Source organism: Dryobates pubescens, chromosome 21 (genome assembly GCF_014839835.1).
Source record: "Dryobates pubescens isolate bDryPub1 chromosome 21, bDryPub1.pri, whole genome shotgun sequence".
Classification (NCBI taxonomy): Eukaryota; Metazoa; Chordata; class Aves; order Piciformes; family Picidae; genus Dryobates; species Dryobates pubescens.
The window spans coordinates 20,941,544-20,955,371 of NC_071632.1; the positions used below are offsets into that span (position 1 = coordinate 20,941,544).

The window sequence follows — 13,828 nt, forward strand, 5'->3', positions numbered from 1 at the left end:
CCGCCTGCAGCTGCACCAGAGCATCCACATCAAGGACAGGGCCTTCGGCGCCACGGTCTGGGGCAACGTCCACCCCGAGCTGCGGACGCGGCCCCGGAGGAGGCTGGGGGGCGGCGCCCCCGGCCCGGGCGGCGGGGCCTACGCCGCCGGCGCCTCGCTGGGCCGGGCCAAGGAGGAGCCGCCGGACAGGGGCAGCCCGGGCGGCGGGTGCCTCTCCAGGCAGCAGATGCCCAAGACTGCCAAGAAGCCCCTGCTGAAGTGCAACCACTGCAAGAAGGTCCTGTCCTGCCCCCACTCCCTGCGCCGGCACATGCGGACCCACGCGCACGAGCGGCCGCACTGCTGCAGCACCTGCCTCAAGTGCTTCACCCGCAGGACCCACCTGGAGCGCCACCAGAAGATCCACGAGCGGCAGCGGGCCCCGGACGCCGCTCTCCGACAGCCCCCCGCGGCCCCGGCCGGCGCGGGCCCCGCGGCCGCGCCCCGGGCGGGCTCCCCGGAGCCGGAAGCACCGGCGAAGAGCGGCCAGGGCTGGGCTGGCGCAGCCATCCAGCCCGTGGTCAGGCTGGGGAGCAGGGCAAGGGTCGTGGAGAAGTGAGCCAGGAGAGGTGGCCGTGGCTGGAGAGGAACCGCTGAGCGTCGGTGCCGCAGACGGCAGGGCGCCGGGGCCGAGAGCCCTCTGCCTGCTGGGCTGCAGGAGCCTTCCTGGCTTGTGGAAGGAACCCAAAGCTTGGGTGCCCCACAGAGAGCCAACCCCAGATGCCTCCAGTGATACGAAACCACTTTGCATTCCTCAGGCTCTGCCGAGCTCAGCCGCAGCTGGGGCCGGCCCCTCGCGCCCAGCGCTGCAACAGCACAGGAGGAGGACGGAGGGGAACGGAGCTGATGGAGCCCCGTGGGGCTCTGCCCTTGGCTGATGTTTCTTGACCAAGATACCAGAGCAGAGTGTGGCATCCCCAAGGCGCCCCTCGGTGTCCTGGCCACCCGCCCTGGAGAGGACATGAGCCCTGACTGGGCTGAAAGCACTCAGGTGTTGCACTGAAAGAGGTGAATCGAATCGCGACGTTCTCTGCTCACAGAGGTGCCCTGGGACCCTCTGGAGTCCCAGCACCGCCCCCTCCCTTCACCCAGGGCCAGCCCATCAGGGCCACCAACACCCCCAAGAGTCAACCCCCTCAGGACCAGCCTGCACAGATGGAGAGTCACTTTACAGATGCCTCATGGGTGAGATTCCCCCTGAGCTGCAGGAGCTGCTGCCCTGGGTCAGGAGCTTGCAGCCCTCCTTGGGGCTTGGAGCTCTTTGGGGTTCAGTCCCCTTCCCTTGGCCCCTCACTCTCCAACCCCCAGGTGCCCTCCCCTTGAGTCACCTGCTGAACCCACCCTACCTAACCCCGTGAAGATGAGTTTTGCTACCTCAGAGGGCTGCAGGAGCGAGGCTTGCCCTGAGGCAGACAGGGAGCTGCTGCAAACCAGGCCAGGGGAGGCTCTGGTGTCCTCAAGAACCATTTGAACCGCTCATGACCACGGCCAGAGCCTGGCAGGTGTCCGGTGTGCTGCTGGGGGGCAGCAATGCAGACAGAGAGGGGGACAGGGGGCCTGGAGGCATCCCTCCTCAGAGCAGCTGCTGCTGGGGCTCTGGAGTTTAGTTGTCTGCTTTGTACTTTTCACTGAGTGGTCTGATGCAGTGATTTGAGGTCCCCAGGGCCCTGTCCCTCCCCTGGACACCAGCTCCCTGCTCATAGTTTTTCATTCCTGGCCACTCATGAGGTCTGCTGGGCTGCAGTGGTGCTTTGAACAGCAAGGAGATGCCCCACACCGCGTCCCAGCGTGAGCCTTGGCCACCTCCATGCCCCCTGGGAGGGACAGCAGTGTCAGAGCTGCTCCTTGGGGGCACACACCAGGTCCTGCTGCTCCTGTAGGCCCAATGCTTCATCAGTTCCTGTCCCCAGGACTGCAGGGCACAGGGAGTAGCTTTAGCCAAGGAGTGACTCTGGCAGATGAGTCGTCCTCGTGTCCCCAGTGCTGCTGCCGAGCCCCGAGGGCCACCAGCGGGGGCATGCCCTGTGGTGATGGCCTGGCAGCAAGGCTGAGCCTGGGCAGAGAGCCCAGTGCCCCCAGCTGGTGGGTGGCAGGGAGGGGCCAGCCTCTCCCTCGAGCTGCTGTGAGTGGGACCAGTGTGCCCTGTGAGGCCCCAGCTGCCCTGCTCAGGTCAATAAAAGATTTGGCTGTAGCTCTGCCTGGTCCTGGGGGTTGGAGCTGGCACCCTCAAGTGCTGACAGTGAAGGAAGGTCCGGGGGGGGCCCATGGTGGTCACTGCTGGCAGCTGTCCCCACCTTCTGCAGGAGGTGCTGGCCAGGGCCCCAGGAGTGTCCCACAGGGAGAGCAGGGCTGGACCTGAGGCCCTGCAGCCCTCAGGAGAACCTGGGCCCAGCCTCTGTGCTCCCTCCTGTCATGCCAAGGAGACCCTGAGGCACCTCAGGACAAGGACATTCTGGCTCTCTGCCACTGTCCCAGGCCTTGCTGGACGCCCCCAGTACACCCCAGTCGCTTGCACTGGGCCCAGAACCCTGCAGGTGTCCCTGGGGTGTTGTCACCCCCCAGTGTCCCCCAGGATGCCATCACCTGCAGCGCTCCCAGGAGGGTCACTGGCACCTGGGGCCCGGAGGGTTGAGCCCTGTGCAGCTGGAGGCTGATAGCCAAGGGGATGGGCAGGGCTGCAGGCAGGAGCTGCCAGGGAATCTCCTGGATCCCAGATCCTGCAGAATGGGGCTGGGGTTGGCAGCTCCACAGCCATAGAGTCATGGACTGGTTTAGGTTGGGAAGGACCTCAAGCTCAGCCAGGCCCAGCCCCTGCAGCCAGCAGGGACAGCTGCAGCCAGAGCAGGCTGCTCACAGCCCCAACCAGCCTGAGCTGCACTGGTGCCAGGCAGGGGGCAGCTCCCAGCTCTCTGGGCAGCCTGGCACAGGCTCTCACTGCCCTCAGCATCACAAATCTCAGTTCAAGCCCTCAGCCTTTGCCCTGCTCCAAATCTGTCCCCAGCTTTCTCAGCTCCTCCAAGCACTGAAGGCCACCAGAAGGTCTCCCTGGAGCCTTCTCTCCTCCAGGCTGCCCAAGCCCAACACAGCCTCACAGCAGAGGTGCTCCAGCCCTTGGATCATCTCTGCAGCCTCCTCTGGCCCCACCCCATCAGCTGGGGCGGCTCCTACCTTTCTCTGGGGCAGTGCCACATCCCTGCCCGCATGGTCAGAAGGCAGCTGCCCTGTCCTGTCCTATCCTGCTCCTCCCCAGGGCTCCACCACGCTCCTGGCTGCAGCTTCACATCAGTCCTGAGGACTCATCCCAGGGTGACCAACAGCAGGGTGGGAGCCAGGCCCTGCCCTCCCCAGCACAGCTGCTGCTGCCAGCGCCGGGCTGGGAAGCTGCGGTGACAGCAGAGCCGTGGGGCTGATGCTCCCCTCAGCCACAGCACAACAGGAGACCACATCAGCCCAGTCCTTTATCTGAGGCTTGCCAACTGCTGCCCACCCGCAGCAGCCCTCAGGTCACCTCCACGCTGCTGCCGCTTGAGTAACTGAGTCCCACAGCTCCGCGGCGCCGGCACAGCTGCTCCTCAGCCAGGTCCCCTCCTCACGGGGTCTCCATCTGCTGAGCCTCCTCTGCTGCCTTCCGGGCCAGGCTCTTCACCCCTCAGCACGGTGCCCTGCCCACGTGGCCTGTCTCTGCCCTCCTCCTGGAGACCCAGCCAGTCCAGAGCTCTCTGCAGCTGCCAGGAGCCCCACGGCACTGCGGAGAGCCCCACCGGGGTCTGGGCAGCCCCTGGCGGTGTGGGCGGGCTGGAGGTGGCGCAGGCAGCGGTGCAGCGGCGGCGGGAGGCCTGTGGAGGCGGCACACCGCGCGTCCTGTCCCCGCAGGCTGCCGCAGCCCTCCGCCTAGCGACCGTCCTGCGCCAGAACCTTGCAGGAGCCGGGCTGCAGCTGCCGCTCCCGGCCGGGCAGGCCGGCGGCAGAGCCGGGCACGGCGTGGATCTTCTGGTGGTGGTTGAGGGACTGGCGGTGCCGGAAGCTCTTGCTGCAGCCGCTGCACTGGAAGGGTCGCTGCTGGGTGTGGCGGCGCTGGTGCTCCTCCAGCGACGCCTTCTGGGGGAAGCTCTCCGCGCACTCGATGCAGCGGTAGAGCCGCTCGCCCGCGGCGCTGGCCCTCGGCGGCCGTCCCGCCCAGCCGCCGCGCAGCTGGGCGCCGTGGATGCGCTGGTGCTTCTGCAGGTGGTGCTTCTGGATGAAGCCCTTGCCGCAGGCGGCGCAGCGGTAGGGCCGCTCGCCCGTGTGGATGCGGTAGTGCTTGTTGAGGTTGGACTTCTCGTTGAAGCTCTTGCCGCAGGCGGGGCACTGGAAGGGCCTCTCGCCGGTGTGCAGGCGCTGGTGCCGCAGCAGCGCCGCGTGGTGCGCCAGGCTCTTGCCGCAGGCGGTGCAGATGAAGGAGCCGTTGCTCTTCCGGGCCTGGCTCTGCTGCTGCTGCTGCTGCTGCTGGGCCAGCAGGTTGCATTTCAGCCGCATGCTCTTCCAGCCCCCCGGCGCCTCAGGCTCTGCCCCCGCGGCGCACGGACGCTGCTCCTCCGAGCCGGGCTGCAAGGAAGTCGACTCTGCCATGGGGTCTGCTCCCGGCGGCACCCCCTGGGGCAGGCCGAAGGGCTGCTCGGTGCCCACCATGCCCAGAACGTGGTCTGTTGGGAAGGGCAGGCCCGGGGCCGGGTGAGCTTCCGCCGGCACCACCACAGGCTTGAACTCGGGCTCGGCGCCGTGGCTGCAGAACTCCCCCAGGGCCTCTCCGCAGCCCTTCTGCTCGTCCAAGCTGGCCTGGCTCTGCCAGGGCACCGGCTGACCCTGCCCCAGGGGAGCCTCCTCCTCCAGCCTCGCCGAGGCCGCCTGTGGCAGAGTCAGCATTTCAGACCCTTCCTCCTGGGGCTGCTGCTCCTCTGTCTTGATCACAATCTTCTCACCTGCCAAGGGACACAGAGTCACTCCTGCCACAGAAGCTTCTGAGGTCACACCTCGAATCTTGGGGTCAGCTCTGGGTCCCCTCACCCCAAGGAGGACAAGCTGGGCAGGGCTGTAGGCAGGAGGGGATCCCCCTGTCCACTCTCAGCACTGCCAGGGCATCCCATGGCTGTGCTTGGCAGCTCGATAGTCACAGAATGGGAATGGGTTGGAAGGGACCTTTCAAGCTCACCCAGTGCAAGCCCTGCAGCCAGCAGGGTCAACCAGAGCAGGTTGCTCAGCGCCCCAGACCTGCACTGGTGCCAGGGCTGGGGCAGCTCCCAGCTCTCTGGGACAGGCTCTCACTGCCCTCATTCTCCCCTCCATAGTGACAAGGAGGCTTTTCTGAACTCCAAGATTTGGTCTCAAGGAGGCCCAAGTGACAGTGGCTCAAATTCCCAAGAGTTTCTGACCCTGTGCAAGACTGGAAGCGCTCCCTGTGGGCACATGAGCTCAGCTGGCCCTGCCTCTAGTGGGACAGCAGCAGGAGCACTGCTGAAGGCAGGCTCCGGTCCCCCTCGCTGTGGGCAGCGCTGCCGCGACTCACCGACACCGAGGTCCTCCTGCGCCTCTCCATTCTCCAGCAGCCCCTGGCTCCTCGTCCCCAGGTCCTCCTCGTCCTCAGCCCCTAGTTTGGAGCTGATGTCCCCAAGCCCTGGGAAGGAGGAAGCACCAATAGTAGCTGTCAATAAGAGAACCCTGCCTTGATAAGGGAGTGCTCTCACACAGTGGGAGCTGTGGAGTGCCCAGAGGTGACCTGGGCTCCAAAAGGAGGGGTCCTGGACTTGTAGGACCCTCCAAAGAAGCAGGCTGCTGCCAGCCAGCCCACTGACCCCCAGAAGGGAGAGGAGGGCACTCAGCCTTTCCAATTTCAGCCCAAAATAATTAGTGACAAAACTCAGCAGCATCTGCAGCAAGCCCCTACGGCCCCTGCCCCGGCGCTGGGACACAGCTGGCAGGACACACATCACCTGCAGTCCCCACCAGGGACTGCCCTCCACCACGGGGAGGCCTCCAACTGACCCCACAGACACTGTGCCAACCCCTGGGACTCGTGCAGTGTCCCTGCTCATGGGGACAAAGCCTCAGGCCTGGCAGGGATGAATCTTGGCCCCCACTGCTGTGTTGGCAGCAGATGTTCTCCAGATACATGGCCTGAGCGTGAAGCACGGCTGCTGCCACGGCCGAACCTTCAACACGGGCAGGCATCACCTCTTGCTACCTCTTCTCCTCCACCCAGCCAACACAGCAACCCACAAGGGGTTCAAGCTGGATTCAGCCCAGGGGTGATGATGTGTCTGACACATGAGCAGAGAGAGATGCTCACCAAAAGAGACCACGGCCTCATAATTGCCCTTCATGGCAAGCCTGTAGAGCTCCTTTTGCTGGCTGTCCAAGCTCCCCCACTCCTCAGGCAAATTGGCTGCATCCTCTTCGCACGCCGCTGGGGCCTGAAACCACAGCAGGCAGTGGTGGCCTTGGTGCTTCTCCACCTCAGCCAACCTCCCCCAGCCCCTACCACTCCCCCAGGGAAGCAGACTGCAGGGTAAGGCAGTGTGGGCCCAGAGCTCCTATGGAAAGGAGCTGGGGCACAGGCAGAAGGTGGGTGGGTGAGGTGACCAGCAGGACCCAAGAGAGCTGAAAATGCTCATGGGGACTGTGTTCTGCTGCCCATCTTCACCAGGCACAGGGAGGTGCAGGCAAAGCACCACAGCAGCCTTGCCCGTGCTGCTGCCCAATGCTGCAGGTCACTGGCCACAGGGCCACCACTCCATTACCTTGGCCGCATGACCCTTAGCTGGGGCCCGTCCCCATCGCCCAGGGCTCATCCTCGGTACATTGGGCTGGTCCCTGTTACTTTGTGCTCATGCCTGCGACCTGGGGCTCGTCCCCATTACCTGGGGCTGGTCCCCACTGGGGCCCGGTCCGGCCGGGGGTGCCCCGTGCCCGCGGTGCTGGAGCTGCCGTTCGACGTGCTCCAGGCGCCGGGCGTTGTCGCGGAGCAGGGCGGCCAGCGCCGCCCATTTGCGTTCCAGGCGGGCGCCGAAGTCCCGCACGGCCCTCTCCAGCCCGGACACCTTCTTCTCGGCCGTCTCGGCGCGGCCCTCCAGGCTCAGCAGCCGCAGGGCCTGCGACTCCACCTTCCTCTCCACCGCCTGCACCGCCGCCACCACCGTCCACAGCGAGATCTCGGGCACCGCCGCCGCCGGTTTCTCCCCCTCGGGGCCGGCACCGGCGCCGGGACCGACTGCGGGGGGCTGCGGCGGGAGCCAGGCCTCGGGTCCCCACTCGTGCTCCTGCTGCGGGGAGGAGAGCGGTTGAGAAGGCAGAGGGTGCGGGGCCGGCCGGCGGGGCCGCGGGACCGGCCCGGCCCGGCCCCTCCCCACCCGTCAGGGCCCCATCCGGGCCCGCCGCCCCCCGCCTGATGCCGGTGCCGGCGTCCCCCGCCCGGCGGCAGCGCCCTCGGCCCGGTGCCGGGGGGTGCCGGGGAGGGGTGCCGGGGGGGCAGTAGGTGGAAGGGAGCCGCCGCCGCCCCCCGCCCCCTCCCCGGTACCTGCGCGGAGCCCCAGCGGGCCATGGCCGCACGCGCCGCTCTGCCTCTGCCGCCGCCGCCTCGCGGCGCCCCCTGCCGGCCCGCCGCGGAGCCGCACCCGGGCCGGTAACACCCTCCCGACGCCCCCCGCCCCCGCGGCTCACGCCGGCAACCGACGGGGCCCCCGAGTCCCTTCACGCCCAGGGCTCCTCCGGCATCGCTCCCTCAACGCATCCCACCGGCGGGATCCCACCGGCGGGATCCCACCGGCATTCCCGGGACCTCCGGTCATACATCCCAGTACGGGTGGGAAAGGATAGGCAGGACCGGATCTCCCCCGGCCCCGTGGCCCCTGCTGGTTCCTGCAGTCCCGCGGAACGCCCCCATCGCTTCATCCCATCGGGAGGATCCCACCAGCATTCCCGCACCCCCTGTTCCCCATGGCTCCCCCACCAGCATTCCCAGTACCTCCATCCCTTACTGCATGCCACCAGCATTCCCTGCACCCTCATCCTCCACATCCCCACCGGAAGAACCCCTCTAGGACTCCTCAGTATCACCCCAGTCCTCAGTACCACTCCTGTCCTCCACCACATCCCACTGGGAGGACCCCCTGGCATTCCTAGCAGCCCCCAAGGCCAGCCAGGGACAACTGGGCAGGACCAGGACCCCCATTCTCATCCCCACACTGGGATCCTGGCTCCTGCCTGCTATTCCATCCCCGTGAAGCCCCCATGCCGTTTTCCCCATCCCCCACCACTCCCCGACCACATCCCACCGGAAGGACCACACCAGCATTCCCCATCCCCCACTGCTTCCTCACCCTGGCCCCACCAGCATTCCCAGTGCCCCCCAGTCCAGCTGGGGACAGCTGAATCAGATGCCCTGGAACTGAAGGAAGCTGCACCCAGCATCCTGGTTTCTACATCTATTGGCGCTCTCCAGGAAAGAGACAACTCCTCCACCGCGCCCAGTCCCACTCCCAGTGTGCCCCCGGCGCTGGCGGCTCCGGTGGGCCTTGGGGACGAGCAGCCACCCGCCCTGGGGTGTGCTCTGTCCCCACAAGACGGCAGGAGCAACCGGAGGGTGCCACCCGTGCTCCGGAATGCAGCACGTCCCAGATGGAGAGAAGAAAAGTCCCACAGCGAGCTCTGCACAGCTCCCAGCTCCCCACCCCGCTCCCCCCACCCCCGGGCCAGCGGCTACACCGCGGCTGCCGGCACCGGGAGCTGGTCCCTGCCGGGGAAGGGCCTCTCCTGCCGCACGTGGATCCGCTGGTGGACGCTGAGGTGGTAGCACCGCTTGAAGGTCTTCTGGCAGATGCCGCACTGGTAGGGCCGGCAGCCGGTGTGGGACCAGTGGTGCCGGACGAAGGCCGAGGCGCAGGGGAAGCTGCGGTTGCAGCAGGGGCAGAGGATGCCGTGGTGCTTGGTGTGGCGGCGCTGGTGCAGGATCAGGAAGCTCTGGCTGGAGAAGTTCTCCATGCAGTCGCTGCAGCTGTACATGACTTTGGCGGGCGACCGCGGGCACCTGCCGGGGTTGGGCTTGCCCCAGACGCTCTGGCAGGGGGTGGCGTGGGGCTGGGGGGCCGGGCAGGGTGCCCGGCTGGGGCACTCCTCTCCCTCCGGGGGCTGGCAGCAGCCCTTCAGCGCCCGGGCGCGGAGGTGGCGCCGGATCTTCTTCTTGGCCATGAAGGTGCGGCCGCAGTGGGGGCAGGCGTAGGGCACGTCGTTGCTGTGGCCCCGCTGGTGGATGAGGAGGTTGATCTTCAGCAGGAAGTTCTTCTTGCACACCAGGCAGGAGTAGGACTTCTCTCGGCAGGAGCTGCGCTGGAAGCCGGCCGCTCGGCCCTCCGCCGGCTCTCCCGGGACGGCGCCGCCGGCATCCGCCCGGGCCACAGCTCCGCAGGCATCCGGCATCTGCCTGCCTGCCGCCGTGGGAACGTCTGCTGCCGGCGCCGGGCTGCCCTGCCCTGCACCTTTCACCTTCCCTTCCTCTTCTGGAGCCTTCGAGGCCGCTTCAGGCACTCTTGGCTTGCTTTCGGTCCCCTCCTCCGGAGGTACCTCCATGGGGATCCCCTCCTCGGCATCTGCTGGAGCAAAGAGAACCCAGAGGTCACTCTCCCCATGGATCTGTGAGAGGCCAAAAACTGACCCCAGGAGTCAAGCTCCGGCCTTACCAGTGCCCAGTCCAGGGGCACAATCCCTGCCCTGCTCCTGCTGGCCACACCACTGCTGATCCAAACCAGGCTGCTGGCCCCTTGGGCGCTCCCTGGCTCATCTCCACCAACCCCTCCAGGTCCTTTCCTGCTGGCAACTCTGCTCCCCAGGCCCAGAGTGAGCCCCATGCAAACCCTCTGCTGCTCCCTGGGCAGGCCAACAGCTCCTTCAAGCTGCTGGCCCCACCAAGGAGGAGTGAAGGGCTCTGCCCCAGTACCTGCTGCAGGAGGAGGCGATGGACCCCTGCTCAGACTCACTCCTTCATGACATTGTGTGGTGAGAGGGCAGGAAGGGGATGGAGCTGGCTGGCTGAGACCTGCAGGGACAGCAGTGGCTTCAAGTGGGACCTGTGCTGTGAAGGCAAGAGAAGGGATGGTGAGGCTGGGTGAGATACAGCCCAGGCTCCCTCACACCAGCTGCCTTTGCCAGCCACTTACATGCACTGCTGATCACTGCCACCATGGGGCTGTTCCTGTCCTCTAGGTGCTGAGACTTCTCATCACACAGTGCCACCACAGGGCTGCTCCTTTCCTCTAGGTGCAGAGAGGTCTCCATGCAAGACTCCTTTCTCTTCATCTCCATCAGACCATCACCACTCACACAGCTCAGGCACTCTGCTTCTGGAGAGGAGAATCACAAATCACAGAAAATCCCAGCATGGAGGGGCTGGAAGTGACCTCTGGAGATCATCCAATTCAATCCTCCCTGCTCCAGCAGGGCACCCACAGCACCCAGCCCAGGGGCACAATGCCTGGGGGGGTTGGAATCTCTCCACAGGAGACTCCACAACCTCTCTGGGCAGCCTGGGACAGGCCTCCAGCACCCTCACACCAGAGAAGTTTCTCCTCCTCCTCAGATGCAGCCTTCTGGGTTCCAGTCTGTGCCCTCTGCCCCTTGTGCTGTCCCTGGGCACCACTCAGCAGAGCCTGGCCCCAGCCTCTTGCCCCCCAGGCTCCCTTCAGCTCTTGCTGAGCATTGCTCAGCTGCCCTCTGGGGCTGCTCTTCTGCAGGCTCTCAGCCCCAGGGCTCTCAGCCTTGGCTGCTCCCAGAGCTGCTCCAGGCCCCTCAGCAGTTCCCTGTCTCTCTTGAGCTGGGGAGCCCAGAACAGGCCTCAGTCCTCCAGCTGTGGCCTCAGTAGGGCAGAGCTGAGGTTGAGGAGAACCTTCCTCAAGCTGCTGCCCACACTCTTCTTCATCTCCCTCAGGACACCATTGTTCTTCTCGGCCCCAAGGGCACAGTGCTGGCTCCTGGGCAACTTGTTGTCTCCCAGCATCCTCAGGACCTTCTCTGTGGAGCTGCTTCCCATCAGTTCACCTCCTCACCTGCTCTGGTACAGGAGGGAGCTGTTTTTGCCCAGGGGCAGGGGAAGGGCTGGGAGCTCAGAGAGGTGATCTCCCTCCCAGGCCCTCAGAGCATCTCTTCAGCACACAGCAGCTGCTGAGTCAGGGGAAGGCCCCAGGCTGCCGGAGTGTCTCAGTGTCCTCCCAGTGCAGACCACCCAGAGCCACCTCGTGGCTGAGGGCAGGGCCCACATCTCCCCCATGAAGCAGCCGGGATCCTGGTGCAAGGTTTCACCCACCTACAGCTGGTGCTGGGGACACATCTTTTGTCTCCAGGTTTGGCTCCACCGGCACGCTCAGCTCTCCTCCCTCCATCTGAGCTATGAGGTCAGGCTTGGAGAGGTCACAGTCTGCTCAGGAGCAAGGCAGACATCAGAGGTAAGGGGTGACAGCATCGCTGTGGATGCACCAGCAGCATGTCACATAGCCAGGCCTGGCCTCAAACAACCCCAGCTCCAACTCAGGGCAGTGCCAGCACACAGGGAGTTAGGGACAGGGACCAGCACCAGCAGCACTGCTTGGGGACACTCTGCAAAGCACCCCCTGGGACGTCTGAGAGCCCCCAGCACCAACAGCCAGACATCATGGAATCCCACACTGGGCTGGGTGGGAAGGGACCATTAAAGCTCCCCCAGTCCCAGCCCCTGCAGCCAGCAGAGAGCTGCAGCCAGAGCAGGCTGCTCACAGCCCCAACCAGCCTGAGCTGCACTGGTGCCAGGCAGGGGGCAGCTCCCAGCTCTCTGGGCAGCCTGGCACAGGCTCTCACCACCCTCAGTGTCAAACACCTCTCCCTTCTCCCCAGTCTGACCCTCCCTCTCTCAGCTCAAACCACCACCCCATGTCCTGTCCCAGCAGGATCCCTGCTCCAAACTCTGTCCCCAGCTCTCTGCTCAGCCCTTGAAGCACTGAAGGCCTCCAGAAGCTCTCCCTGCAGCCTTCTCCTCTCCATGCTGCCCAAGCCCAACTCTCCCAGCCTGGCTCCCAGCAGAGGGCTTCCAGCCCTGCCAGCACTGCTGTGGCCTCCCCTGGCCCTGCTGCAGCAGGTCCCTGTCAGTGCTGTGCTGAGGATTCCAGCACTGCAGGTGGGGTCTCAGCAGAGCAGAGGGGTGGGATACCCTCCACCACATCTCAGCACCTATTGTGGTGTCACAGAAACATCCAGGATGGAGCAGGCTTTTAACAACAAATCCAGGCGGACCTCTTGGAAGGCTCCACTGCAGCTGCCAGGGCCATGTGCCTGCCTGAACACCCAGCCTTGCCCCCCCCCCAAAAGCTGCCCCCTGAGGAAGCACAACCAGCTCCTCCCCACAGCACAACAATGGGAAGAGATCTGCAGAGATGGAAGAGGGAATTTCTGTGCTGAGGGCTTGGGGAGCTCAGCCTACCTGTCCTCCACGAGGAGAAGACACTGAGCACTTACTACCCACTCCTGCATGTACCTGCCAGCCTCTGAGGGGCAGGGAACAGAGCAAATCATCTGAGGGCTGGAGAATTCCCGGGAAAGGCAAAGAGGCAGAAAAGCAGCCCCGGGGGAGCTGCCCTGGGCGGGAACGGAGCCTACACAGGGACATCAGCATCTCGTAGTTGTCCTCCATGACGCTGCGGTACAAATCCCTCTGCTCGTCGTCCAGCTCGGCCCACTCCTGCCTGCTGAAGCGCACTGCCACGTCCTCGAAAGCCATCGGCACCTGGGAGCACAGGGCTGGGGCTGGAGGGGGCAGGAGGGACCCCCAGCCCCGCAGGCAGCCCCACTGGATTCACCTAGAAGCCACCTCGGGCAGACCTCAGGCAGCTCCCAGCCGCTCCACGCCCCCCGAAGCGACTGTCAGGCTCCCCCTCAGACCCCCTCGCCGACCCAGTAGCCCCTAAGTGGCCCCACAGGCTCACTCCCAGCCCCACAAGGGCCCTACAAGTGACCCCCGCTGCAGGCCCATTTCCAGCCCCCCTCACCCCACGGATCACTACAGCCCCCAGACACCCCTCAGCCCCGCACCACAGCCCCCCAAGCCACGCCTCAGGCTCCCTTCCAGCCCCCCAAGTAACTTCATGGCTTCTCACCAGCCTCCAGCCCTCTCTCAGCCCCACAATGAAGTCACCCCCCCGGCCCACCTCCAGCCCCCATCACCCCCTAACACCCCCCCCCCGGCTCACTACCAGCCCCACGCCAGCCCTCAGCCCCACAGCCGCCCCCTCCACGCCCCTTCCAGGGCACGCTGAAGCTCCCCCCGCCCCGCCGGGTACCGCGGGGATCGGCGGCCGCCAGGGGTGTCCGCTCCTCAGCGCCGCCTCCGCCCGCTCCAGCCGCTGCTCCAGCTCCCGCAGGCGGCCCCGCAGCTCCGCCATGGCCCCGCCGCGGCGGTCGGGCAGGTCTCGGGGCAGCCCGGCCGCGCGGACCCCCTGCCCCACCGGCCGTGGCACCACCCCGCGCCCGCCGCACCGCGCGGCGCCCTCTGCCAGCGGGAGGACCGAGCCGCACACCTGCCCGCACCGGTAACGGGGGGGGGTCTGCGTTACCCCAGGCTGGGCTCTCCCCGCCGGCCGCCCGCCTGTGGCGGCGCTGGGGGGCGCGCTGGGGGGCGCGCTGGGTGGTCTCTCCCGCAGCTGGCGGCGTCCCTCCGGCTCCCCGTAGGAACCGGACACCTTGCGGAGGCTGACAGCCGTCAGGCACCGCTGCCGCCGCCAGGGGGCGCAGTGGCGAGCGG

The 13,828-nt window shown here is 66.3% G+C and overlaps 1 protein-coding gene across 1 annotated transcript; it reads right to left on the reverse strand.

Annotated features, from left to right (window-relative positions):
• Window positions 1-8,747: 8,747 nt before the first annotated feature.
• On the reverse strand, window positions 8,748-12,896 carry LOC104299220 (zinc finger protein 777-like). The gene is made up of 5 exons (XM_054171291.1): window positions 12,688-12,896; window positions 11,366-11,476; window positions 10,224-10,406; window positions 10,004-10,138; window positions 8,748-9,656 (listed from the first exon to the last, which is right to left on the reverse strand). The coding sequence occupies exons 1-5, from the start codon at window positions 12,806-12,808 to the stop codon at window positions 8,770-8,772; spliced, it is 1,437 nt and encodes a 478-aa protein (XP_054027266.1). The 5' UTR covers window positions 12,809-12,896; the 3' UTR covers window positions 8,748-8,769.
• Window positions 12,897-13,828: the final 932 nt, after the last annotated feature.

What these genes read in the sequence shown, in the direction of transcription:
- LOC104299220 (XM_054171291.1), bottom strand. Translation starts at nt 12,808, where the DNA reads ATGGCTTTCGAGGACGTGGCAGTGCGCTTCAGCAGGCAGGAGTGGGCC. An exon ending in GTCCCCAGCACCAGCTGTAG is followed by an intron (nt 10,407 to 11,365) that starts GTGGGTGAAACC and finishes TCTCCTCTCCAG; the next exon opens with AAGCAGAGTGCCTGAGCTGT. An exon ending in GGCAGTGATCAGCAGTGCAT is followed by an intron (nt 10,139 to 10,223) that starts GTAAGTGGCTGG and finishes TTGCCTTCACAG; the next exon opens with CACAGGTCCCACTTGAAGCC.